Source organism: Aulonocara sp. 'chitande type north' Nkhata Bay, linkage group LG20 (assembly GCF_057382095.1).
Source record: "Aulonocara sp. 'chitande type north' Nkhata Bay isolate Kocher_YH1m ecotype deep benthic linkage group LG20, A_spYH_male_GT1.1, whole genome shotgun sequence".
NCBI classification, from domain to species: Eukaryota; Metazoa; Chordata; class Actinopteri; order Cichliformes; family Cichlidae; genus Aulonocara; species Aulonocara sp. 'chitande type north' Nkhata Bay.
The window spans coordinates 15,975,414-16,003,025 of record NC_141363.1 but is presented as its reverse complement, the minus strand read 5'-3'; the positions used below and the strand labels follow the sequence as shown (position 1 = coordinate 16,003,025).

Below are 27,612 nucleotides of genomic sequence, written 5' to 3'. Positions count from 1 at the left end.
ATGATTTTTCCTATAATGGTGGGCCGGTCTCTAGTCAAAATGCCTGGGACAATTTTCTGTCCCAGTCCAGCCCTGTATGCAGCTCATCTGCAGTCTGGTGTTACCTACATCTTCCTATTCAGAAGGCAGAATTTCCGAGTTCTGAGTACAATCAAAGCACCACGACTGCAGTTTTTGTGTTGATGTAAAAGGCGCACATGACACTGTGACGTAGGCTAGAATCATGGCAGCAGTCAATGACGGTCCAGGCGTGGGATTTCTCTCGTGGAAATATGCACATTATCTTTTCCTTTCTATTGGTAGGTGGCACAGTGCACTTGTGGCAAGTAAGCAAGCTAGAAGACTGGCAAAGTTATGGAAGCAATACATTAACAAGAGAATTATGAGTAAAACCCAAGTTACTTTCCCTAGTAACTAGTTACTTTGAAAGTAACGAGTAACTTGAAGTAACTGAGTTACTTTTGAGAGAAGTAACTAGTAATGTAACTAAGTTACTATTTTAAAGTAACTTACCCAACACTGCTGATAACACTGCAGGAGAAATGCCAGCACAGGCACCCAGTATCCGTAGTTTCAGGTGCTGCATATCTCGTATCTTCACACCATAGACAACTGCCTTCAGATGACCCCAAAGATAAAAGTCTAAGGGGGTCAGATCGGGAGACCTTGGGGGCCATTCAACTGGCCCACGGCGACCAATCCACTTTCCAGGAAACTGTTCATCTAGGAATGCTCGGCCCTGGCACCCATAATGTGGTGGTGCACCATCTTGCTGGAAAAACTCAGGGAACGTGCCAGCTTCAGAGCATAAAGAGGGAAACACATCATCATGTAGCAATTTCAAATATCCAGTGGCCTTGAGGTTTCCATTGATGAAGAATGGACCCACTATCGTTGTACCCCATATACCACACCAAACCATCACTTTTGTTGTTCCAACAGTCTTGGAGGGATCCATCCAATGTGGGTCAGTGTCAGACCAATAGCGGTGGTTTTGTTTGTTAACTTAACCATTCACATAAAAGTTTGCCTCATCACTGAACAAAATCTTCTGCGTGAACTGAGGGTCCTGTTCCAATTTTTGTTTTGCCCATTCTGCAAATTCTGTGTGCCGATCTGGGTCATCCTAGTTGAGGTGCTGCAGTAGCTGGAGTTTGTAAGGGTGCCATTTGTGAGTAGCTAATATCCGCCGAAGGGATGTTCGACATGTGGCGAGTGCTACGCTGTGGGCTCTTGCTGAATGAAGCTAGGACAGCCACTGATGTTTCTTCATTAGTGACAGTTTTCTTGCGTCCACATTTTGGCAAATCCAACACTGAACCAGTTTCACGAAACTTAGCAAGCAGTTTGCTAACTGTAGCATGGGAGATGGGTGGTCTCGTAGGGTGTCTTGCATTGAAATCTGCTGCAATGACCCGGTTACTGCGTTCACCAGATATCAACACAATTTCGATCCGCTCCTCACGTGTTAACCTCTTCAACATGTCTATGGCTGTGAACAAAGAGAAACTTGTAAAGAATAAAGTTACGTTGAAACCAAGCACACCATTGTTTTTCTTGTGACATTACTAATAAGTTTGATGTGTCACATGGCCCTCTTCCTATTGAAAAAACAAAAGTTGTATCCAAGATGGCCGACTTCTAAATGGCCACCATGGTCACCACCCATCTTAAGGAGTTTGCCCCCTCACATATACTAATGTGCCACAAACAGGACTTTAATATCACCAACCATTCCCATGTTATTATGGTGTATTCATATAAATGACCCACCGTGTTAGTTCTTTTTTAATGAAAAGAAAAACTTCACAAATTAAAGTGCAGTGGCAGTTAAACTGCAAGTCTATACATGAAAATGGGTAATGGTCACCAAACCAATCAACCAAACTGTCAGGTATCACAGTATTTTCAATACAAAACCATATCATTCTTTTACATGAGAGTGTATTTTAAACTGTCAAATAAGAGAACAAGTACTGAGCTGAACGGCAGCTGCTATAAAGATGTTTTTTTTTTAATTTTTTTAAACTTGGCCCTGCCCTACTGTACCTCTAGATTAAAGTTCCTTTGTGTCCATCCTAGAGTTTTACTCTCTGAACTTACTGTTAATTTTGAGGAGCAGTTGATTTTCACAGTTAGTAGAGCTCATCCTTGATCGTTTTGCAGTGAACAGTAGTCCAGCACAGCTAAAGAGACGCTCACAGGCAGCTGAGGCAGGCAAGCCAGTGTTAAGTTTGAGAGAAAGTTTTTTGATGTGTGGAAATGAATTCAGCAGATCCATCTTGTCCGAGACACAGGCAAGGTACCCATCCAGCTCTCCTATACCTTGTGGCCTTTTGGACTTCATTGAAAAGAAGAAGTCTTCTTCATCTGATGAATGTTGCTTGACTTGCTCCACCCCAGCCTCTGCCATCTGGTCAAGGTGTTGTCTCACATAGATCAGACCTATTGAATGACAAATACACAACACATTAAATATTTCTGACATTTAATTTTGGATAAATGAGGCAACAAGAGTTTATTAAAGTGCATGAATTACAAAAACTACAGTTTGTGTAGAAAGGTGCATGTTATTGTACTTTATTTAATTAATAGTTTGTTTAGTTAATTAATTATTGAAATTCATAAGAAACGAACTGATTACGGCATGATATTAAATTATGAAATCAGACCTGCTTCTATGATATCAGGCCTGTCAGTCCAGGTGGTCTTGAACTTCAGAAAAAGGATTGCAGCAGCAATCAGTTCAGGGTCTTCCATCATCCCACCAAAGTGCTTTTTGACCCCATCCTGAATGGCTCTGATGAGTGGGAGACACATTTTAGTGGAGGTCTCCAGTCTGCTGAGTTTAACTTTTAGCTGGAAGATCACAGGAAGGAGCCACCCCATGTGCGTATTCGTCTCTGACTGAAGGAGTCTGACTCAATCAGGAAAGCAATTTCAGCTGGACTCAGCCTGTATGACATAAAGCAACACGATTTTTAGTAAATTACCTTCAGGCATAGATGTGGAATGTAGAGCCAAGTATGGACATGCATTTTAAAAATTCAAAAAAAGGTTTGAAAAACAAATAAGTGAGCTAGCTCCAGCATTGTTTTCCACCTGTGTCATTTATGTCATACTTTAGAAATAAGAAATAATACTCACATTTTCACTTTGAATTCTTCACAGACATTCCTGATAGCATCCTCCCCCTTCTCTTGTATGAGCCGTATGATTCTCTCCAGAGCTATGTATGTTGAGTTCCACCGAGTTTGATTTGGCTGGATGAGCTGGAACTTGCATTCACTTTCTACAATTTCTGCTGCCATGTAGGACCGACCTGACTTATTCTTGATTGTTTGGCATTTCCCAAAGGCTGCTCGTGATAGCTGTTTGTATGCATCATTCATCTCTTCTGCCTTGACAGCATCTGTTGTGACGACTGATTGTCCAAGGTCTCAGAGCTTCCGGTATGATGGTGCCTGTGTTTGGCTTTGCCGCTGCCGTGTGCAGTTTGTCACGCTCTTTCGTCGTGCTGTTTTTCTCTGCTCTGCTGTTTTCTATTTGTATCAATGATGTACTGGCTGCCTTGGTTTATGATCGTTTGACGCTGTTATCCATCCGATCTTCAATGATGGCTCAAGATGTCTCATCCTCCTCCTCCTTTGGCACTTTCCATCCTCCGCCAGTGGATGGATCCTCGGCCAGCATCCTCAGCGTTCCCCGCAGACCACGGAGAAGGAGAGGAAGAAGAGCAGGTATCCAGGTGAAACTTAGGCTTTTCTGGCGGCGGGGTCTGACTGGAAAGCGATGTCGAGCGTGCTTTGTTACCTATGCTCAGAACAGCTCCATGGAGAGGAATTTGTTTCCCACGTTCCTGCTTGGATATGCCCGGCTCTCCGAGACCGTGCTGCCTCAGAAGGGTTCATCCAGACTCTCCTGCTGACTGGCTTTTCATCCCCTCGGTAAAGTGGAATCTATGAGCGTGAAGGCTCAAACCCCGAGTATTTACGTCCCTTAACTCGAGCCTCTGCGAAAAATGATGCTTCCACCCCGCTGAACATGGTGCTTTTTAATGCCCGATCATTGACTAATAAATCGTTTGTTCTTAACAATTTTATATCTTCTAAAAAACTGGACTTCTTATTTCTGACCGAGACCTGGCAGCGGGACTTGGACTATTCGTCTCTCATTGAAATGTGCCCGAACGGCTATTCCGTCATCAGCCAGCCTCGGGGATCTGGTCGTGGAGGAGGTCTCGCGGTGGCGTTTCAGGGCCGTTTCAACTGCCGCTCAGTGAAAGTTGGACACTTTCTTTCCTTTGAATTACAGCTTATTAAAGTCGGAAGTAAGGATTCTTTTTATTGTGCTGTGGTGAATCGTCCACCCGGCCCAAATAGCTTGTTTTTATCGGAGTTTATCGACTTCCTGTCCTCTACTATGAGGTTGCCCAGACTGCTTCTAGTTGGGGATTTTAACATACACGTTGATGACTCCGACCTCTTTGCCAGAGGTTTTATCAAAATTATGGATTCTTTTCATTTTACCCAGCATGTGTCAGGCCCCACACATAACAAAGAACACATGCTGGACCTTGTTTTTACTTTGGGTTTGAATATTGATTCTATTTGTTCTGAGGAGATTTTTATCTCTGATCATCACTGTATTCTTTTTAACATGTCTTTTCATGAGCCTTTGTCTCCTGTTCACCGGACAATTATCTCGCGCATCATAAATTCCTCCACAGCGGAGAATTTCTCGGATGCTTTTAATTTAACACTATCTCCCGCAAAATGGCGTTGATTTCTTAACAGATCTATTTAATAACCATTGTTTTTCGATTTTAGATGAAATCTGTCCGGTTAAAATGAGACCCGTTTCTGTTTCCAAGTCCTTACCCAGGCTAAATGACAACATCCGCTCCATAAAACGTGATTGTCGTAAAGCTGAGCGCTTATGGAGGAAAACTCATTTAAATGTTCATCTCCTTTATTTAAAGGATCTTTTAGCCTCTTTTAACAATGCAATTAGAGATGCGAGGGCTGCTTATTTTTCTCATCTGGTTGCAAAGAGCAGAGGTAATCCTAAGGTATTATTTGACACTATTACTGATATTATTACTCCTGCTCCACCTGCTGCCATTATTTCTTCTAATGAAGACTGCGAAACATTTCTTTCTTTCTTTCTAGAAAAAATTAGTAATGTAAGGAAAAAATTGTTCCCATCAGCATCTGCATTGTCAGTTCCTACGCCAGCTCGGCCTGTCGTTTTAGAAAGCTTTTTACTCGTCTCACTATCAGAGCTGGAAAAAATAGTTAATGCAACAAAAGCATCCTCCTGTTCACTCGACATTTTACCCGCATCGTTATTCAAAAATGTCTTTTACTCTATTGGTCCCTGTGTGCTCACCATAGATAACTCCTCACTGGGATCTGGTAAAGTCCCTGCTTATTTTAAAACTGCTGTTATACACCCCCTGTTAAAAAAGCCTATGCTGGACCCATCTCTCACTAGCAATTACAGACCAATCTCAAAAATACCATTAATTGCTAAGATATTAGAGAAGGTTGTGGCTAAGCAGCTTACAGCAGTTTTAGACAAACATAATATCTTTGACAAATTTCAGTCTGGCTTTCGTAGAGCTCATTCTACTGAAACAGCCCTTCTTAGAGTTTCCAATGACATTCTGATGCAAAACGATGCAGGAAAGTGTTCTGTACTCCTAATGTTGGACCTCACGTCAGCCTTTGACACTGTTGACCATTACATTTTGCTTGAAAGGCTGAAATAGTGGGTTGGTGTATCTGGGTCTGCCTTAGAGTGCTTCTCCTCGTATCTCTATGAACAATACTTTTCTGCGGCAGTCTCTAAGTACAGGTCATCTTCCACGTCCCTGTCCTATGGTGTGCCACAAGGTTCTGTGCTGGGGCCCTTATTGTTTTTAATATATCTACTTCCTCTCCAGCATATTTTGAGCCCCTTTGAGGACATTCGCTACCACTGCTACGCAGACGACATCCAGCTATATATATATCTTTTAAACCTGAAGATGTTTCTAAGCTGCAGATTCTAAATGTGTGCTTAGAAACCATCAAAAGTTAGATGGCTGACAACTTCCTCCAACTTAATGAAGAAAAGACTGAAGTCCTTGTATGTGCTCCAGACAGACATGTACCTAACATAATGAATGCTCTTGGTCCTCTTTCAACATTTGTGAAATCCTCTATCATGAACCCTGGAGATAACCTTTGATTCTGCTCTTACCCTCGATGTCCACGTCAAATCTCTGGTTCGGTCATGCTTCTATCATTTAAGAAACATTTCTAAATTGACCCCTATAGTATCTCATACTGAACTGGAGATTGTTATTCATGCATTCATTTCATCACGATTGGACTACTGTAATTCACTGTTTACATGTCTAAACAAAAACTCCCTGGAGCGTCTGCAGATTGTCCAAAATGCTGCAGCAAGGCTTCTGACAAAAACATCGAAATACTCTCATGTAACACCGTTGCTTATACAGCTGAACTGGCTCCCCGTTGAATTCAGAGTCCATTTTATGATTCTGGTTCTGACATTTAAAGCTCTTCAAGAACAAGCACCAGCGTACATCATTGAACTTTTACAGCCCTATGCCCCTAGTAGGTCCCTGAGGTCTTGTGACCAGGGCCTACTTGTTATTCAGCATACAAGACTGAAAACCAAGGGTGATAGAGCTTTTGCTACTGTGGCCGCCAGACTGTGGAATTCTCTTCCTCAGAACTTGAGATCTGCAGACTCAGTGATTACTTTTGAAAAACAGCTAAAAACACATCTTTTTAAAATTGCATTTTGTTAACTTTTGACTGTTTTTGTTTTATACCTTGTAAAGCACTTTGTGATCTTTTATCTAGAAATGTGCTATATAAATAAAATTTTACTTACCTACTTACTAAATTTAAAAGGTGGCATGTATACCTTTGATGTGGTGGAAGCTGGTACTCAAGACCGCCATCTTGCTCCAGGATGGTGAATGTGTCCAGGTAGTCTGCTTTGGTCTCTTCAGAAGAGTCTTGATCTGACTCTGACTCCGCTTCCTCAGGCTGACTTTGTTCACCAAACACACTGAATACTTTAATAAAGTTCGAGCCACTGTCTGTTCTCGTTCTTACTACTTTTCCCCTTATTCTGTATTAACAATGAATGCCATCAAGGGCACCAGCTAGGACATCAAAGGTGTGGGACCCTTTCAACCTCTGGCAAGGAAGGCAGCAGATCTCCTCTCCAAGGTTTCCTCATCTATCCAATGAGCGGTGACTCCTATGAAACTTTGCTGGTGTGCTGTCCAACAATCTGTAGTGGTGGCAACATGGCTTACTTTACTGAGGTGCAACATCAAAGTTTTTTTCATCTGATTGGCAGCTCCCTCTATTGTGGTCCTGAGAGTGGGTCTGGAAATGACTTTGCATTGAGGATTCAGTGCCAACAAAAGTTCTTTAAAAGAAGGTTGTTCAACCACAGTAAATGGATGAAGACCTTCACAAATGAAATTAATCATGAGCTTGTCAACCTTTGCCTGTGATACTCGTCTGTTTGCACCCAATGCCATCACATCACTGATTTTACGTGCTTTCTTGGGGGTTCTGGTTGCTCCAGGGCTCGCTTCCGCGTCGCTATAAAGTCACTGAAGGCCTTCAGCTTGGATGGATGTTTTCTCTGTTAACAAATTTTTAAACAATCAGCATATAAATCAATTTTGTTTTCATTAAACACATCAAATTTTACATAAAATATTTTCCCCGATAAGTCCCTAATACATAGCTACCGCTGGTAAATTATACCATTATACCTCGTGTTTTTTTATTTTATTTGACAGTAACAGAGGTTGCAAGTGTTAATTAACAAGTAACAAAAGTCAGCTGTCTTTGACTAATCTAAGGCAAGTGAGCGCTCTGTTATCCTTTTGCCTGCAGTGTGAACAGTGAACATATGTGGGTTAAGTAAGAAAGTAGCCACTTCTGTCTTTAATTTAACTATTTTTTAAAATAAGTTATTATTATTAACAAACAGGAAAAACGTAAGTAAACACGTTTTCTTTTGGCAATTTACCAACCCAGTAAAAAAAAAGTAAGTTGGACAACAACGTGCCCGATCACAGTAAGTTGCTAGTACCAACCAACGTTAGCTGTGTTCTTCACAGATGTCTCGACTTAATGTGATTAATTTGAGCATAGCCTTTTTCCTACCATAACGGTACAAGTTTTATTTAACTTACCTCTACATGCTTGCGCAGGTTTGATGTGGAATTTTTAAAAGCTGCTAACTCGGTCTCTCTGGGCAAACACAGCTTACACTGCATAATAAAGCTGTTGCCTTTCTTGGACTTGAAGCCGAAATGGTCCCTTAAATACGGCCAGGGGTTCACATCGGTTTCTTCGAGTTCAGGGTCAGCAGAATTCGATGGGGTTTCTTTTATCACTGGATCCCTAACACCGATGTCAGACTCCATCTTTATTAGGCACTAGGCATGTGCCTTTATTTCCAATGACTTCTAACTGTACACAACCCATGATGGTGCCAGACATGACTGCAAATCCCACATCTGACAGTCTCATATTTGGCAGCATCACAGGTATGTGTTTATCACTATAGATAATATATACATAGACAGTGGGGATTTTTAAGTGCTGGATGGTGAGCCACATTCAGTCTCATGTCTTTTCCTTACACTTAGCCATTAGCTTGCAGTTTATACCAAGAGTAGAATTAACAACCCTTTTTTTCTGAAACTTCTTTATGCCAGCTCCTTGAACTGTTTGCTTGTATAACTTCATCAATTTAAACTCTTCATGTTTAGAAACACCTTCATAAAATCTGATCATCACCATATCAGTCATTTTGCTAAAAGGCAAGAGTACAGAGGGTAAAAAAGCTTTTTTGTAATTTCTTTGAGTAGTACTTCTCCAGGCTTTTTGAAGGACATTCAAAGCTCTTCTTTGGATGTTGTCTACTTTTTGATCCATTCTCTGTCAGGATGATCCCACAATGCTTCAATAATGTTCACACCCGGCTCTGTAGAGCCGATAGTGTTCTATTGTGTGTTTTTTCTCTCCAGGTAGTCTTTATTCAGTTGCCAGTATTTTTGAGTTAACTGTCATCTGGAAAAATTGAATGATGGATCAAAATCTGATGGTGCTTTTCTTTGTACATAATTCCATCAATGTTGACACCATTGGCTGAAATGCCAACACAAACCATCACAGAGGTGAGATGACCCACTACAGCTCACCTTTCTTTCAGCGAGTCTGTGTAACCCTTCTGCAGCATTGGAAATGAGTTGTGGCTTTTTTCCAATCAACAACACTGGTAATATCTGAGTATAGTGTGCTTTACAAAAACCTTCATTCAGTTCAATTCAGTAAATCACAACAACAGTCGCCTCAAGGAGCTTTATATTGTAAGGCAGACCCTATAATAATATTTTACTTGTTTCCCTGAGACATCATTCTGGATTTTGGTTATTCCTTGACCTATTTTGTTGTACTGAGCAGCATCTCCATAATAACTGACTCACACCACTGACAGTCCTGACCACGCATGCCATGATTGGTTAAAGTTCTCTTTAATTTAAAATAAGCATTTTTCTAATTGGCATTTGTGTGCATCTCCCGTTTGTGATGGCTGGTTTGTGAAAACTACACGTGCTGTATCTGTCCTTTTGTGCTTCTTTTTATTAATAAGATGGAAAGCATTTCTCATGACATCAGTGGCAGTGTAACATATATTAGCTAAATAAAAAATGAGCGCTGTGTATAGCAGAAAGCTGTTTCACAACTGAATACCCAGTATTCAGGTAGCGTGGTGAAACTAAACTTTTACATGATAACTTTGTCTTGCTTGATGCAGACACAAAGATATTTACATAGCTGTTCTATGCAAATGCATGCACACATACATACAAGTATGGACACGCACTCACCTCATTTCCCTTTCCTTCTCACTTGACCTAAAGGTCAGCTAAAGGCCAACTAATTGAGCCGAGGAAGAATGCATCATTAATTATGAATACAGTGTCAACATATAGAGCTAGAAGATGAGGACAGCAGAGGAGAAAGTGTGGAGTAGAGCGACACTATATGTTGGGTTGCCTTCTTTCTCTCTTCCCACCTGCTAAATGTCATTGCTTTCCTTGTCATACTTCAGGTCACGGTGTGCTCGCCTCCTGCTGCGTCTACACACACAGACACACACAGACACACACTCATTGCACAGACAGGCTTCTCATTGCTGGCAACAGTATGAATGTGATTCTAAGATACACTGAAATACTGTATGAATGCAGTGCTCTTATGTTGAGATCTGATTGGATTAGTTGTTCTAACTCTCTATACTTTGAACTCAGCCCTGACACACGTTTGTGTCAGGAGCACTAAGCAATTACGATTCAGCAGATGTTACATTTGCACATTTAAATCTTTATTGATTAAATGTTTATCAGATTTTGGATCCATTTGCATCTAATTCCCACTTTTGGTAACAGAACCCTGTAACTCAATCAGCAGCAGTAATTGTCCTATTTGCATGTACTGCAGTCCTGCTGCTGGTTGTTGGTGGTGTTGCATTGCAAGTGAGCTGCTGGAAGGCAGATAAATGCAGGATGAGCTGACTGGGATAAATACAGAGTAGAATAAATGGGGCTGAAGGATTTGAAGGACAATAATTGCAATTTGTTTCACCAATACTGTGATTATATTTTATAAATTAACACTGAAGAACACTTGTGACAAACTAAATAGACTTTCTATAGAAAAATTGTACACGTTTACTTCACATTTATTAAGGAAGAACCTAAGACTGTGACTGGTGTTCAAAAGATTACAATTTTAGGTACTGTGGGAAAAAGCGAAGGAAATGAGCTTCCACTGAAGGGTGCTGGAGCTCTAGAGGGGGTGAGGGGCTCGCTCATATGGGATGGACTCAGAGTAGAGCTTTTACCACTTCTCATCAAAAAGGAGCCAGTTGGGGTGGTTTGGGCATTTGACCAGGATGCTTCCCAGACACCTCCTGTGTAAGGTGTTTTTTTGCTTCCACCTGGGAAGAGATAATGGATTATGTCTCTCCAACGCCTTAGTGTCCTCCTTGAGAGCTAGATTAATAAGCCCCCAGAACTCATACAAATGATTTAGCATTTCTCTAAACCAAACTGTGGTTGCTGGATGATCAGACATGCTGTCATAGCCCAAAATAGTGTTTAAGTCACTCTTTTACTCTCTCTGTTTTGGTGCTTTCATGTGCTTTTATTTTTGCTTCTAAGCATTATAAGTGGTCTGTTTGTTTAATAATATATATGGTTATGTCTTTGTTTTATTATTCATAGACTTCTCGCTCTTTTCTATGCATAGATGCTTTTGTGCCTTTGGTTTTCTTATAGTATTCATGAATGCCTTCAAACTGTCAGGAATTGCAGGGAATATGTCTGCGTGGCTGAATTGGGCACATTTATATGATTGACCCAAGTACTGTTGTTAATTATTGTGCATTTTCTATTAAAAACAGGCAAAACAAAACAAAAATTGATTGTTTTTAGTTTAGTCAGATTGGAGTAGGAAAATTTCCATGATCACTTGACCATGATGGGATCGAGAATAAAAAATAAACTCTTTCATTTTACTTCTTACTTTAATAATAACAGAAAGATTAAAACCTTTCACCAGAGGCACGCTTTAGCCAGGTCTTACCAACTTTACATGGGTAGCATATAATTACTATACTACCATTACTCCAGCTGTTTGTTAATAGTTGTTATTCTCTATTTTGTCTATTTGTACATACTGTATGCTGTTTACACCAGCACAAACAGGGCTTTAAATACATTCTGCCATGCAGTACTTTGATAATTTTCCCTCTCACATTGGTCTCACTGAATTATATTGTAATTATAAGCTTGTCATCATATTAGCTTTTAATTTATACCACCAAGTGCATGTCTAATCCTGCACTGTCTTTTCTTCCAGGTTGGGCCTCTCCAAAGCTACCAGGAAGCTTCTCAGCACACACTTTGTGTCTGATGACAAGTCTCAGCGCTCGACACCAGGATTTGGAATTTTTGTTTAACCAAAAGAAAACATTCTTTCTTGAAATGTGACAAAGTCTTGTTTAAAGACTCTGGTTCATGAGCAAGGATTTTTTCTTCGCTGTGAGCTCTGTCACAAAGGTGCAAACAGAACTACAGAGCTACAGCTGAGGGGCACTGGTAGCCCTGAATAATTGCCCCTCGACTGAAGGCGCCAAAAAGGCTTTTTCTTGGATTGTCAGCATATTATTAAAGGTCACTATCCTTTCACCCCTCTTCCCCCTTGAGCCCCGTCTCGCTGCTTCATTTTTTTCCCTCTCTTTTTTAAATTTCTCAGCCCTTGACTTTCAGATTATTGTGGGATTAAATATTTGGCCCTCAGAAACCCCTGTTCAAATGTCATTTCCCACCCAGGAGTATACTGAGACTGAAACTTTAACCAAAATAACACCCAGGAGGAAGCAGTGAAGGAGAAAAGAGGGCTGGAAGAGGAAGGAATAAAGGAGACTGAAGGGCAGATGGCTTCACTGCTCGAAAACACCAACAGCTGGATGAATAAAACATTTGAGTAGAGAGCGAGTCGTGACATCTGGCTGAGGAGTGAGTGACTCGCGTTGCTGCTTTCCTCCTTTCTCCTTGTTCACTTCACTCTTTTCACTGACCTACATCCTTGTCTTCTTCACCACCTCCCATCCATCTTTCTTTTCTCTCATGTCATCCTCGCTCTCTCTGTGGACACAGGAGTTCAGGTGGTCACTCAGACAGACAGAAACAAGCTTGTGACTCTGCTTGTTTCTACTTCTTGCGTTCCACCTTTGCGTGCCCTCTCCTGCTTGCCCTCCTTGTCTCTCTCTCTACCTCCTCTACGGTGTGGTGTGTGTGTGTGATGGTGCGTCCCCTCCGCTCGGCCCTGGAGACATGCCTGTGCAGGAGATGGCGGTGAGTCCTGTCAAGTCTCTGTACTGGGAGCAGTTCCCTTCCATGTCGCAGTGCCGCGTCTACTGCACGCCTGTTTACCACGAAGGCCTGGTCTATGTGCTCGGGGGCTGCAGTGAGACCGGCATGCCTCTGGACAGCGTTGAAGTCCTGGATGTAGAGAGCCAGACGTGGAGCCAACTGCCTCCACTGCCTACTGCGCGGGCGGGGGCCTCAGCTGTGGTGCTAGGGGGCCAGGTTATGGTGCTTGGGGGAATGAATCAGCAGCAGACCCCTCTGGCCTCTGTGGAAATGTACCACCCCGATGAGGGCAAATGGGAGACAAAGGCGAGTCTGGGTCAGCCATCCATGGGAGTCACCACAGTGAAGAAAGGTAAGAAAGCGTAATCCACCTGCGCTGCTCTGCTTTGTGATATTGTTGTCACAGTTTTCTCACTTTGAAACTTAAATCTGCTGATCTCAAAGAGCAGTGTCCAATCATGGCTTAGTGTTTGTAACCAGTTTAGTTAAAGATGTACTTGTTATTGGTTTACTGCAGCTTTGATGAGGTTACAGGTAAATATTTGTAGGATGGGCAATCCTTTTAATTTTACATTTTCAAGTTTTACCTCTTTCCATATACTACTTCCATTCATCCAATGACTGGATTGTTTCATGTGTATGATCACTGATGTGCCATCTAGTAAGGATGTCCCAGAAAGCATAAAGGTGACAGGCAGCCAGTCTGTTAATTTCAATGTATTTTTCTCTTTTTTTGCCACATGTTAGCTATGTTAGCTTTCCTGTTTGCTAGCAGGAAAGAGGTGTTCTATGTATGTTGGTCAGTGTTTTTGATTTATCCACCAAATGGGGTTTAGTGAGCTGATACACATGAAAAGCTTAAAGATGACACATTGCATGTGGGTTTGGGTGGCTGTATCTCAGGTTTTAGGTCATCTACTAATCAGAAGGTTGGTGGTTTGATTCCTTGTTACTTTCGTCTGCATGGTGGTGTACCTTTGGGTACTGAACCACAAGTTGCCCTCTGATGCATCTATCAGATGGTGAATTTTGAAAAGCATTTAGGTTTAGAAACAAGTGCTTGTGTGATGAGGCATGTTTTGTAAAGCACCATATAAAAACCAGTCCACTTCTCCTTGGCTCTTCTCTCTTGTGTTATTATGTGTGATGTAATACTTCCTGGGGCGCTTGATTTATTGGCTTTTAGTTAGATTTATTGCCATCAACAAAATAACTACTCTTTCACTTCACTTGTTGCTGGTCAATTCCGTTTCCCACGCACATTGCCTTTGTGTGAGGAGCTGCACTCACAGTGAGAGCAGGGAGAGGAGAAACTAGCATGAGCAGAAATAACAGCAGCACACAGTAAAGACTCCCACACTTAGCTGAAATGAGAAAAATGCAACAAAAGGCAAGTGATGACATTAATTTTTATTTTTCATTTACTCTCATTGTTTTTTACAATGCTGATCTGCTGATACAATGCTTTGTATCAGCAGATACACAAAGCCAAGTTAGTCAGCATTTCACCAGAGCTGAAAAAAGCTAGATCATAGAGATAGCGTGTCCAGTCTTTGTTTGACAGGTTTACCTTATTGCAGAGCATTCCTCTGCTTGTGTTTGATTTTGCATGCCCTCCCTCAGTGACTCCAAAAAATCTTTACATAGGCTCATTAAAAACTGATGAAGAAGAGTATGCAGCTGCTTTGACGTATTTGTAAGGCTTTAAAACAGTCACAGCAGAAACAAACTCAATTCTCCGAGGTGTCGAAGTTAACTAATTAGCATCACATTTTGGTAGAAGCTTTTCAGATGCTAAAGTGTCTCCTGAGTGGGAGGTTTTTCTCTTGTGATTAAAGCTGAGTGGTGCTCAGATCGATTGCTGCTCGCACAAGTCGTGATGTTGGTGCTTAGCTTTGGTTTAGGTTCTGTAAATACTGCACGTGGCCAGGCCCAAAGTTCTGATTATGTAAATGGTCAGTAGATTAGTTGTGGGTGTCTGCGCTCATGTCTACTGTGTGCATGCTTCCTCGTGTACGCAGAATGTCACCGAACGTAGCTCGTGCAGAGGCAATCATCACGCGGTCTGCCTCCACTGAATAAACATACTGGACTTCATGCTCATTCCCCAGGCGTGTGCTGGCTGTCAGTTTGTGTATGTTGGCAGGAGGAAGGGAGAGTCGTGAGAAAGCGAGGCTGAGGGAGAAAGAAGACAAGACAATGAACTGATCTCCTTTCCAATAAAGGGGAAAAGATGGAGTGCATATCTTTAGCCAAAAAGTCCAGAGAGATTCACATTTTTACAATACGGAGCAAAAAAACTGAGAACAGAAGGAGAATAAAAGAGACATCCACTTGTTGAAGTGCTTCTTCCTGCTGTTTCTTTTGTTTACATCTCAGGCTGCTTTCTGTTGAGCGCTGGCCTTGTAAACTGAGGAATCAATATGACCTTTCAAGGTAATAGAGACAGAATAAGGGAATGTTTCTCTGATGTGCATGTATATATGCCTTATACTGTTTTAAATATGCAAGAGACAGAGCACAGGTGCTGCTGATGAGGGAACTGCAGATCGGTTTGATCCTTGTAGCTTGTTTTTGGAATGTGTTATCAAATGAATATTAAAACTTTACATGGTTTAGTATTACGGGTATATTATGATGAAACATTGTGCAGCTATGATGCAGTAATTTTGTGAAATATGCAGAGAGATGTATTAGAAACACTGTCAAACATTCTGCCTTTGGATCAGTGATTCTTTTTATCTAAAGTGTTTGGAGGGAATTGGACTCTACTAAATTTCCTTGCTATTAACTGAATGGCAGAACTCTTGGGTGTAGGACTTAACACCGGTAATAATCTAGTTTTAATCTACACATATTTGGTGTGTGGGAGATTTCATGTTTTGAAGTTTTAGCATCTTTGAATAACTGCCTGATGTTACTTTTTTTCTAAACATACTCTAACACTAACAGTTCTGTCTTGCATGAAAACAATGAATATATCTACTTTATATCCATGTTTTCTATGTGCATCATCAACTATTGATAATGACATTATGCTTTGTGCTAAGTTTAGCTGCAGTCATTTAAAATGTATAGAATCGAGAGCATATTTTACGACTTTTTTCCGGGGCGTCAAGTCAGCTAGGGGCACTTTTCAAATAACCCGACTGGCTAGAAATACAAAAGCTGCTTTTTAAATGAAGCACCAACTGTAATACATAATATAGGCTGAATTCCACACAAGCAAGAATAGATGCATCCAAAGTGGTGATCTGTGAATGAGTCTGATGGGAAAAGTGCTGTATAATGTACCATATATCATATATCATATATCAAAAGGGCTGCATTCATTAAAAGCAATATAGAAAAATGACTGTGTCTGTTAATAGATTTATCAGTAGCCATGTCAAAGCCCCATTACCAAGACACCAGAAGATCTGACTAAAATTACAGTAGTGTATACTGTGAAGTTAATGTGACGCCTAAATGAAGTTATTCTTGTGATAAGACAATGTTAGTGTTGTTCTTTCAGTTTTAGTCCCAGTGGTTTTAAATGGTGTATGAGAAAAAAATATATAAAAATATATAAATATACTGCAGATGCACCGATTACAGTGTAAGCTAGTGATAGGGATTTTTTGTCAACTCCAGTTTTCTATCCAAGTACAACTAACAGCATATGAAAAGCAAAATCAACTTTTCTTCAACCCTCAATCTTTATTTTCATAATAATAATTAAAAGAAATCAAACCTTATAAATTTCCCCAAATTGTTACTTATTTCAGTAAAACAACTGAAAATAAAGAGGTGCCAATAATTCATTGAAAAGGTTGCTGTACATCCACCTTTGTGTGATAGATTTGATCTTACCAAACAAAAGCAAGTGGAAAATATTTATATATAACAAAACAAATGTCAGGTATTTGAGATATTACACCATTTTCCAATACATTTTTAAATTCAATACATTTTTTCACCCATCTTATTAATTTTCCCCATAACTGCTTTGATCCTTTAGCTCTTATCAAGGCTGCTGGCTTGTGGCTGGCTCTCTGCTCTGGATACAGCTTTAGCTTTAGCCTCTTTGCGTTAGTGCAATGTTTCAGATCTGTTAAAATTCAATATTTATGTTTACCCAGCCAGCAGCGAACTCAAGCAGGAACATGCTTTGAGTGCGGAAACCAGTTTAACCATTAGAGAAAAAGTGCCATTACAGAAAAGCTTAACATTAACAGCATGGATGCTCATGTTTCCAGGCTCGTAGTTTCCAGAGAAACTGCAGTGCAGTGTGGAAGGAAGTAGGAAGGAAAAAATACAAAGGAGTGCAACTTATAGTTTTCTATCATTTTTTTCATGCACTATTTCCAGTCTTCTATCATTATTATCGTTTTCCTTACCATCATGATAGCAGCGTAGTGTATTCATGTCTTTGTGTTTGTTCCCAAACTCCTCTAAGACGACAGCTTCAATCTTGATGAACTTTACCAAGCGTGTCTGTGAAGGCTCTCAGTCATCCAGGTCATCATAGTCTAAGGAGCTTGGAAAGAAAAGCGTCTGGACTTCTTTAATTTTCTTGAAAATTACCAAGCGTACCAAGATTCGTAACATCTATATAGTGATTAATTAAATTATTTTCTTCAAATATAAAGTGACGTTTCTTTTTCTCTGTATTTGTATATAGAAACTGTGGGATTGAGGCCAGTTTATGAGCGTCCGGCCTTTTTACACACGCAAAGTGAATGTTTGCATGTTCATGTTTGCATGTTCATGTGCATGTGACACATACGGTCATCAGAAGGTTTAACAACTGCCAAGTTTTCATTGCTATCTTTGCCATTAACTGAAGGAGAAAAATGAACATGACTGGCAGGGAGAGGGGAATCTTTTGAAAGATTTGAATTTATATCCAAAGAACCAAAACCAAAATAAAAGTCCACAAGTAGTCACTGCAAACAGCGGGTGTCGTTTATTTTTACGAGGTAAAGTCTTACCATGCCTTTTCAGTGTTTTCCATCTCAATTTCTATGCTCACAGTTACTGATATTCATGTGAGGGTCAAACTCTCTGATCTGTATCTCTGTGAAGGTTCTCAGTCATTCAGGCATTCTAAAGAGATTGGAAAGCGTCTGGACTTCTTTAAGTTCCTTGCAGACGTTTGACCTCTCATCCGAGAAGCTTTTTCAGTTCTAAGAGCAACTGGTGGAGAGTCCCAGACTTTAAGCCTTATGGGAGTGTACCCCCTATTCATAAACTCATGGCACAACATAGAAGAGCCACCTCGACTGGACAAGACTCGGCTGTCCATCTGCACCTAAAGGACAAAGAGGACGCCAGTGTTCACATTTTGGACAGAGAAGACAGATGGTTTGAAAGAAGACTGTGAACAACCATCTTTGAACAGAGGCGGGGGCTTACGACACCAACTGCCTGCCATCTATAATCCAGTTTTGAGATCCCTTCCCAGACACCTAAACGCCCACTCACATCCTGGGCCTTTTGACCTCAGTAAATCACATGATAGGGTGGGGCTAGGTTTCACAGTGGGTTCACTCGAAACCTTGGCTGATTGTGACCTACACCCGTAATGACACCTTGGCTTGTGTGATTAGGTAGAGGATCAATAGGGGGTCCATGACCCTCTTGGGGACACTCCCATAGGGCTTAAAAATCTGGGACTCTCCACCATTTGCTCTTAGAACTGAAGAAGCTTCTCAGATGAAACATCTTCAAGGAACTTAAAGAAGTCCAGATGATTTTCTTTCCGACCTCTTTAGACTATCTCTGACCTGTAGCAAAATGTCAAAAGTAGTGCTCTTTCCTCTTTAATTGACTGTGTAAATGTGTAGTTTTAAACACTGTGCAAATCACGTTTACTATTAGTTCAGTAGTAATTAAGCTATTTAGGCTTATTATTTAGAGGCTGATCAACAGTTACAAAAACAGAAAGCATATGTAAAGGAATCAACGAATATAGCTGCCGATGAAATGGGCTGTAAACATGTAGGATGGGGCTGTTGACATTTCATCTTTTCCTGGAAGTTGCTTTTTGTTGTTGTCTTCTCAACTCTAACTGTAGTCTGATGCAGGCCTGGCAAAAACCATAGGGTGGGTTTTTACTAGTAGAAAAAGGGATAATAAATAGCACCACAGGTAAATCTTGACACTGAAAAAGCTTAGGACTAAGTTGGTGTGTGTATTAGGATAATGATTTGCCCCAAGTGATGTCACAGATTAGTGTTATTACTTTGGTTGTTAAAACCTTTGTTGGACAGTTACACAAAAAAGTAGCTATTATACATTACATTATTTTCTCTTTACTCTTAGTTAGTGAAAACTACTAAACACTAAGTACGTGGAACGACAAGACATAACCTGAAACATGAAACACCTGGGACTTGGAAACACGAAAGGAGATGAGCAGACCATCCAACAACAGGCAGAGGAAGACAGAGGACTAAATAAGCCAAGGATAACGAGGGGATGGGAAACAGGAGGGAAACACAGCTGGAACTAATAAGACACAATTTGAACACTTTGAACACAGGACAAGGGACTATCAAAATAAAACATGAAACAGGAGACAAACTCTAAGACGTGGACTTGACACAGGGACCGGGGAAGAAACCGACATGGGAACAAACAGAAAGGAACGAGAAAACAGACACACAAAACGAACATGAAGACAAGGGAGACTAGACATGAAATGTGGAATAGAGAAGAGGCACAGTAACAAAACTTAAAGATTAGAAACTACAAAATATAAGCAGATAGTAACTAGGAAAACTTGAAATACAAATGACTACACCATGAAAAAAATCAAAGAATATTCATAAACCAGAAACGCATAAGCATCCCCAGACCCAGGACCATGACGGAGTCATTGCTTTTGTTACCTGTTGGATATGAGGTTCTGGCTGCTGGGGTGGAGTCCACATGCATTCACCCATAATGTCATTCTGGGTTTTTGGCTAGTTTCACATTAGCATGCTGTCTGTGCAGATGTGTACCGAGCTGTGTTAGCAGCAAATTGCAGTTGTCTCAGTTGCATTTCACCATCACTCTCGTCTTTTGGTGAAATGAAAATAAAAGCAATGTCTAATGTTGGTTTTGATTCATTTTTGATTCATTGCTCAGCTGTAGCTGTTTGTCATTTGTGTTACAAATGGCCAACACTGAATACAAATGCTGTGTATATGTGCATACTCCTGCATGTGTAGCATCCTGACTGCTGTATTCTGGTTGGTACTGTGATATACTCTAAACTATGCAGTTCCCTGTACGAATTCTTAAAGTGCTACTGATACCATAACAGGCAGAATTCACATTTTGAGGCAAACTTTTGTTGTGAAACTGTTGTAGGATCTTTCTTTCAGGGATGCAGAATTTAAATGAGATATGAGGTGAGCCTGATGGAAGTCTAGAGTGATGAGAGGCAGTGGTCTTTAAATTTTCTTACTTCATTTAAATAATAACCATAAGGCGATGAAGGTTAGTATCCAAGGTACAATGTTCTGGCTACAGCTGGGAAGTAGCACCAAGGGACACACGTTTACCTCCTCACACAGCCATGAATGCAGTAAGAATCTAGTCTCACAGTGAAATGTGTAAAAGCTACTTTGTCAAAAACATGTATTAACCTCACTGAAGGCTCTAAAATTCTAAAAAGCCTTTTTTGTTCTTTTCTGTAGACCTTTATTGACGGCGTCATATGAATAGATTTTTGCCATTATTTTTGCTCTTTGTTCAGTGTTAGATTTAGTCTGTTCATTTGCTATGTTAGGCTTTCATATGTTTTCTGTTACTTTTGTTGCAAATGCTTCTTTGGTTAGATTTGGGAAAATGTAAGAAATTTGTGTGATATTCAGGAAATTTTTCACATCAGAGTTTGGGTTAAATAAACCCTTTCACAGCATTAACTCATATCAAGGCTCTGTTTTTCTTTTTACTGTTTGCAGGACAGGGCGATAGAGGGTGTGGAGCTTTCATGTTCACCTTATGGGTTTTCTCAGGGTACTCCTGCTGTCCAAAGACATGCATGTTAGGTTGATCGGTGATTCTAAATTGATGTGAGCATGAATGGTTGTCTGTCTCTCTGTGTTAGTGTTATGGACCACATCCTCGGAGTGGTTCTGGCTTAGGAGGTAAAGGAGGGTGCCTGTCAATCGAGAGGTTGCTGGTTCTATCCCTGCGGTCTGCATGCCAAAGTATTCTTGGGTAAGATACTGAACCCTAAGTTACTCCTGGTGTGTTCATTGGAGAGTGAATGTTAGATCAAATTTATGCGTAGAATATGGGTGTAGTATAGAGTGCTCATGTACAACACAAGTACAACACATTCTGATGTGAAATTAGACCAGAAATTATAAATTTATATCTTACAAATTCTGTTGAACTTATTTTTCTCATATATTTTAAATAAAGCATAGATAATATGGTATAAATTGTGAATTTCATCTGAAAGAACAAATCCATCTGAAATTTCTCATAAAACACAGCTATTTATTACATTCCAGAGAGTTCAGTATAATTTCTGGTTCAATGCTGCTCAGTACAAAAGCAGCAGCAGCAGATTGTTTATTGATAGACTAACAGGGCATGCAAAAAGCCGCACACAGCATTCTTTTATATGAGCAGCACTGCTGCTGCTGACACTTTTCAGCTCTTACTTGTGTTTTGGCATGTTTATCATTGTGGGAGAGATCATGAAACATGAAACAGGAGCACTAGAAAGATGGAGATTAACTCTAACCAAAACGCATCACATCTACATGGCATGAACGTTCCAGCACTGATCCAGCAGAACTCCCACACTCCAAGTGCCTACAGTGTTTACCTCCTCCTACTGGTCCTGTCAAGCTGTCAGAGCTAATATAATTACATGAATGTGTGCATGAAGACACATATTCAGGGCGTACTGTTTACTATGCCGTGATTTTGGGATTATTCTACTGTCTGAGATTATCTGCTCTCTGACTCAGCAGAAAGACCAGTTTAAGTTCTCATTAAAGAGTTTTAAGGTTAGATATGTCACTCTTTGATCTTAAAGGCATTTTGCATGTGACAATACGAATCTTTTAAAAATGTATTTATTGTAGAAATAAGTGTTTAAGAGAGGCACGTCAAGAGTTTGAAAATGTTGTATATATACATTTATTATAGAAGTTGATTTAATATCAAGAGAAACAGATGAACACACATTACAGCAGGAATGGTAGATAACAACAAGCAGCTAGGCTGTCCTTCAGGCCCATTGTGGAACCAAAATACAAAGTGCCATGAGCAGAGAGTCAGCTCATTGTACTTCTAAATGCTCCACTGAGACTAGTCTTTTATTTAGCGGGGCTAAATAGAGGGGCTAACACAAAAAAACATTTCATCCCCAAGGCTGGCTGCTTAAAGGGGTTGTGTTGTCCTTGTAAAGAGATAATGAAATGTTGATTGCTAATATTCCTGGATGACCCAGCTAAGACTAATTTGTCTTTTGGAAACAATTTACCTGAAACATTTAAATGCTTGTCAAGCCTGTGGCCTGGTCACAACAGCAGGTGTTAAACAGCCGAGGTTACATGTGAGGAAGGGTTTAGCTTATTTACTTGTATTAGTCAGATACACATTACATGAAGCTATAAATTGATTGGCATGGCGTAGAGTGAAATAAGTGTCTGATCCCCTACAACCCAGCCAGAATTCTGGCTCCAACAGATTGGCTGTGCGTCCATCACTGCATGTAGCAAGGCAGAAAACACCAGTAATGATGAGGAGGTACTAAACTGGCCTTTCTTGGCTGGACTGGAGTTCACATTCAGTGTAGATCATGAAGTATTGCTGGATTGATAAATACAACTGTGATCTTTTCTTGGACTTGGACAGCCTCTGAAAGAGAGTGAGAGAGACCAACAAGCAGTTCAGTGAGTGTTGAACATGTGTTGGGAAGTGGTTCAAGGCAACTTCCGGATACTCTCAGCTGATGCCTTCTGATGTTCGGGCTGTGTGTGTGTGTGTGTGTCTTTCAGATGGTGGTCTGATGATTGACATGTCTTGGACTGCTGCACAGCCCCATATCCTTTCCTCCCTTTACAAAACTTTTTGTGTCCTTTCCTAATTTCATTTCCGCTTCTTTCTCCTTTTCATGCCCTCTCTTTTTTTGGCCTCCTCTCTTCTCCTTTCCTCTCCCTTCTCCTTGAATTTGGTCCTCTCCTCCTTTTATCTAATCCTCTCTCCTCCTTTCTGGACACATCCTTTCATGTGCTTTTCTGTCTTTTGATGTCCTTTTGTATCCTCCACTCTCTTTTCATGTCCTCTCAGCACTTGTCCCCCCCCCTCATGTGTCGCCCCCTAGCTGTTTTCTACCTCTTGACTCACTCTGCGTTTCCGAGTCGACTGATCAGCCGAGCATTGCTGTTGCTAAGCAACAAGTGTGTGACTGCCGTGTTTGTTTTTAGACCAATCAAAGGGAGCAGGCAGATTATTTGTAAATGCCTGTTTGTGCCACAGACAGAGGGCATATGTGCATTTTCTGTGTTTCTAAGTTAGCAACAGATAGTGCGTGCAGTTCAGAGAAAGAGAGGGCGTGTTTGTCTGGGTGCTTCATTTCAGCACCCTTTGCTGCTTTCAATGAAGTGAACACTGCATGTCTGTGTGTGTTTTCCTTCCTTGAACCTACAGTCTTATCTTTCCTTCTTTTCATCCCTAATCCCAAAAATGAATGTAAGAGATTTCCCATACCCCAACTTTTGTTGGTTCTGAGCTCCCCTCCTTACGTTACTTTCCTGCAGCCCTTTATTGTTATTATTAAAATATCTCGCTTTCAGTCCTCTGTACAGCAGAGCTTCTTTTCTTTTTTTTAATCGCAGCAGGAGCATGACTCAAAAGTGGCATACTCCAGTGATGAGTATAATTTCCCTCTTCTCCTCAGTCTGTGATTAATGACCGTTGCCCTCCTCTCAGTCAACATCCACTGCCTATCTGTCAGCGGGCCTGGAATCCGCCTGACTGAAAAATGACTGTTTCCGCAGGATTGTCAAGCTCCTGATTGATATAAAGTGTGTTTCTATAAGGAAGAAGATAAAGGCACGCTGTCACGGCTTCAAAGTGCTGCGTGAGAGCGGTCTTTAAGGAAAAAAGAGATGTGAAGTCAGTTAAAAACAAAATCCCAAGAAAGTCTCCTCTCTCTCTAGAGAAAAAATACTGCAATGTATGTATATGGTTCTTATCCAAATTTGCCTGATTAATGCACCACAGAAGTCGCCTCCAATTCTTAGAATTGAATTAAATAAGTATGCCTTTTTCTTCCTTTGTGCTCAAGACTTAGTTTTGCAAATTCTACAGCTTTTAGCTAAAGCTTGCTTTTGATGAATAACCTGTGATGTCCTGGATTTTGGTCTTGTAGAGCTTCCCAGTCTGCTTCATTTTACTACAAGCTGGGGTGCTTTGATATTGTGTATTATAAGTTGTGATCATATGCTTTTTCAGTCACATGGATGAATTGATAAGGTGATAAGGTGTAGGTTAGTGGACCTCTGTGTTGTGCCACATCTGATTCTTCTTATTATGAGTGTTTCACATGCTAATAGTTGTTCGTACGTACGTTTCTAAGCAACATCAAAGAGAAGATCAAAGCAAATATCTTGAGATATAGATGTACCCATTAAAATAACAAATTTCCCTGGAGGAGGAGGGTAAAAGTCTGCCCATGGCTGAGAGAGCTTCCAGTTCATCACTGATGCACACTCAGTTTGTCTCCACGTCTCTTTGTTAACACACTGAAGGAGTGCTAGAGGACACAGAAAGATTTCCTCAGCAGGTTCTGTGTAAGTTTAGCAAACTCAGGTAGTGGCTGTGCAAATTTGTCTAACAAGTTCTTAACAGTCTGTAATAACTGAACACTGCCCATCAGCAGTATTGGATGCCGTGTGGTGAAGCTGGAACAGCTGTGTGGTGTAGCTGCAGGCTACGGATAGACCGCTGCTCGTGTGCACTGAGAGAATGAGAAGTGAGAGATTTTGCATGTCGTAATTAGGGAACAAGTTGATGTTTATCAAATCTACAGTGTTGTTAAATCATATCTTTCTTTAAAAGGTTTTTGAACTAGTGTGAAAAAAGGGGTTAATATAGAAAATAGGTAACTTAGGTGTGGAATAATTCAACAGCAGCTGTGTGGTAGTGAAGAAAATGGATGGATGCATTTGCAATATTTAAATGTCATAATGTTCATGATTTTCATCTCTGATTTGTCGATGCAGAATAGACTCCAGTGACTCGTCACAGCAGACCAGAAAACCTGGAGGTGATATGAGTTTGGGCAGGACCCTCATTGGATGGGGCTCTGAGTGACCAGGGGGGTGGCAGAGATGTGGAGGCGGGCGACTGAGTAAATGACTCAAAAAATCAGAATGACAAAAGAGCATTGAGACTTAATGTATGTAGAATGGAGTCAAATTAACTTGCAGAAGGCGAGCAAGAAAATGATTGGATCAGAGTAATAATGTCAGTAATGAGCTTGACAGCATGGGGAAATGGACGTGATGTAAAGAATATACCAGTGGCTGAACACCCAGAAAGCAGGCAGATGAGAGATTGCAGATTACCGTATTGAATTTGTGCATAAGATCCATTTATCAAAAAAAGTCAGGTTCTTATTCAGGGTTTTGAATCAAAATCAAAGAGCTACATTAATTCTTCTGGGATTTTTACCAAGACTATTGAATTAAATGCCTGTTATCTTTAAAATTGTATTCCAGTAGACCGTAATATGGACTGGCAGTCAGTGGAGTAAAAACCTAACACAGATGTTCCCTCATTCTGAGAAGGGACAACCAAGAAAATGATTAAAATCTATCTGCAGTGACCAAATGGAGCCTGATCGAAGAAAATAAATTAAAGCAGTTAATTAAAATTGGAATCTAATTTGCTTTGATCATGACACCTGTGATGGTAGCTGGTAAGCAACATCCATATTAATGAGTCAAAATTAATACGAAACTCACTGAGAGCCATTAAGATGAGGGACCATCGGGTTCTTTTTGGTTTTTATTTAATTATTCCTTATTGTGAAAAATGCGCTCGTCACACTGCTTCCATGATCTGTTTCTGTGTTGTCTGCTTATGTTAACAAGCTATTTGCATTCATACCTGATCAAACAACAAGCACACAGTCCCGACTTACCACTTCAGTTCTGGTTCACAAGGACAGCTTTGGTACTGATCAACCCCTAGAAAACTATCGCAGAGCCAAATCCATGGTAATCTTTATCTTATCTTTAAGCCCCAAATTACTCTATGAAGGCTTTTAATTGGCACAGCAGGAAAAGTCAAGGATAATTAAACAGATGATCAAAGCTGTACATGTAGACAAAAGCTGGCATGTACAAGGGGTGATAAGCTCATGTTGCACAAGAAGTTGAAATTTTATTCATATGCCAGATTTATTATACACAGACTCTATAAATTTGGGAGTTTTCATAAAAAGAACATAACAAATTAGAAATATACATTGAGGCATGTTACGGCTCTTTGATCTGATTCCCTGAAGCTCTGCTGCTCATGACTGACCTGCAGATCACAAAAACATACACAAATATACACACAGATGCACAGGAACCTTTCAGATTTTAGCTTTAAATGAGCAGGTGTGTAATGGCATGACTCTGAAGAGTTCAGAAAACAAAAAATTGCTGATGCCTGTTATGCTAAAAAGGGTTACAGAATTATCACTGGTCTAGAAACTACCAATCAACAATCAGACTGTGCACAATGGAGAAAATCTAAAACAGCATTGTAACGCTCCACAGGAGCCATCGATCAAAAAAAGATCACTCAACAAGCAAGTACTGTTAAAAAGCTCCTCTTTTAGTAGGGCTCTTCTACATGGATGGCCCATCAATTGTTTGCTTTATTTTTATTAATATTTTATTTATGGAGTATATACTGTATCAGCTCAGGGACATATCCCACAGTGAGCATCTAAAGAAAAGTGTCAGGACTTTTGTCTGTGAACAGAATCTCAAACAAAAGCAGGTCATGCAGCAAGACAATGACACAAATACACCATACCAAAGAATAGCTTTAAAAAAGAACTTCCTATTTTGGAAGGTCAAAGTCTTGACCTTAATGAACAGTGAACAGTTAATGTGAGAAAACCCACCAACATCCTAGAGCCCAAGCTAATGACAATTCTTCCAACTTTAAACAAACACCAGGTTTGAAGGGGCTACACCAGATACTGAGAGCAAAGGATCACATAATCTTGCCACTCACAGATATGTAAACCAAATGAATAAATAAATGAACTTAATAAAGTCTAATGTTCGTCTCGTTTTTTTAATTGAGTTCTCTTTATCTAACTTTGGGACTTTTGAGAAAAGTTTTTTTTTTCCAACGTTTTATGTACTAAGAACATGATACGGTTTCAAAATCTTCAAGCATGTTAAAAACACACTTGAGTATATACACTAACCAGACATTCTATTAGGTACATCAGTGCGCCCCAGGGCGGCTGTGGCTACAATGTAGCTTGCCATCACCAGTGTGTGAATGTGTGCGTGAATGGGTGGATGACTGAATGTGTAAAGCGCTTTGGGGTCCTTAGGGACTAGTAAAGCGCTATACAAATACAGGCCATTTACCATTTACATCTT

The 27,612-nt window shown here is 40.4% G+C and overlaps 1 protein-coding gene across 1 annotated transcript in view; it reads left to right on the top strand.

The window, feature by feature from the left end:
* Nucleotides 1-27,612, top strand: part of klhdc8b (kelch domain containing 8B) — a 272,810-nt gene that overhangs the window by 52,324 nt on the left and 192,874 nt on the right. The window contains exon 2 of the mRNA XM_086276790.1: nt 11,979-13,346. Within this exon, the coding sequence (XP_086132916.1) occupies nt 12,956-13,346 (391 nt within the window). The 5' untranslated portion in view covers nt 11,979-12,955. The remainder of the gene's footprint in view (nt 1-11,978; nt 13,347-27,612) is intronic.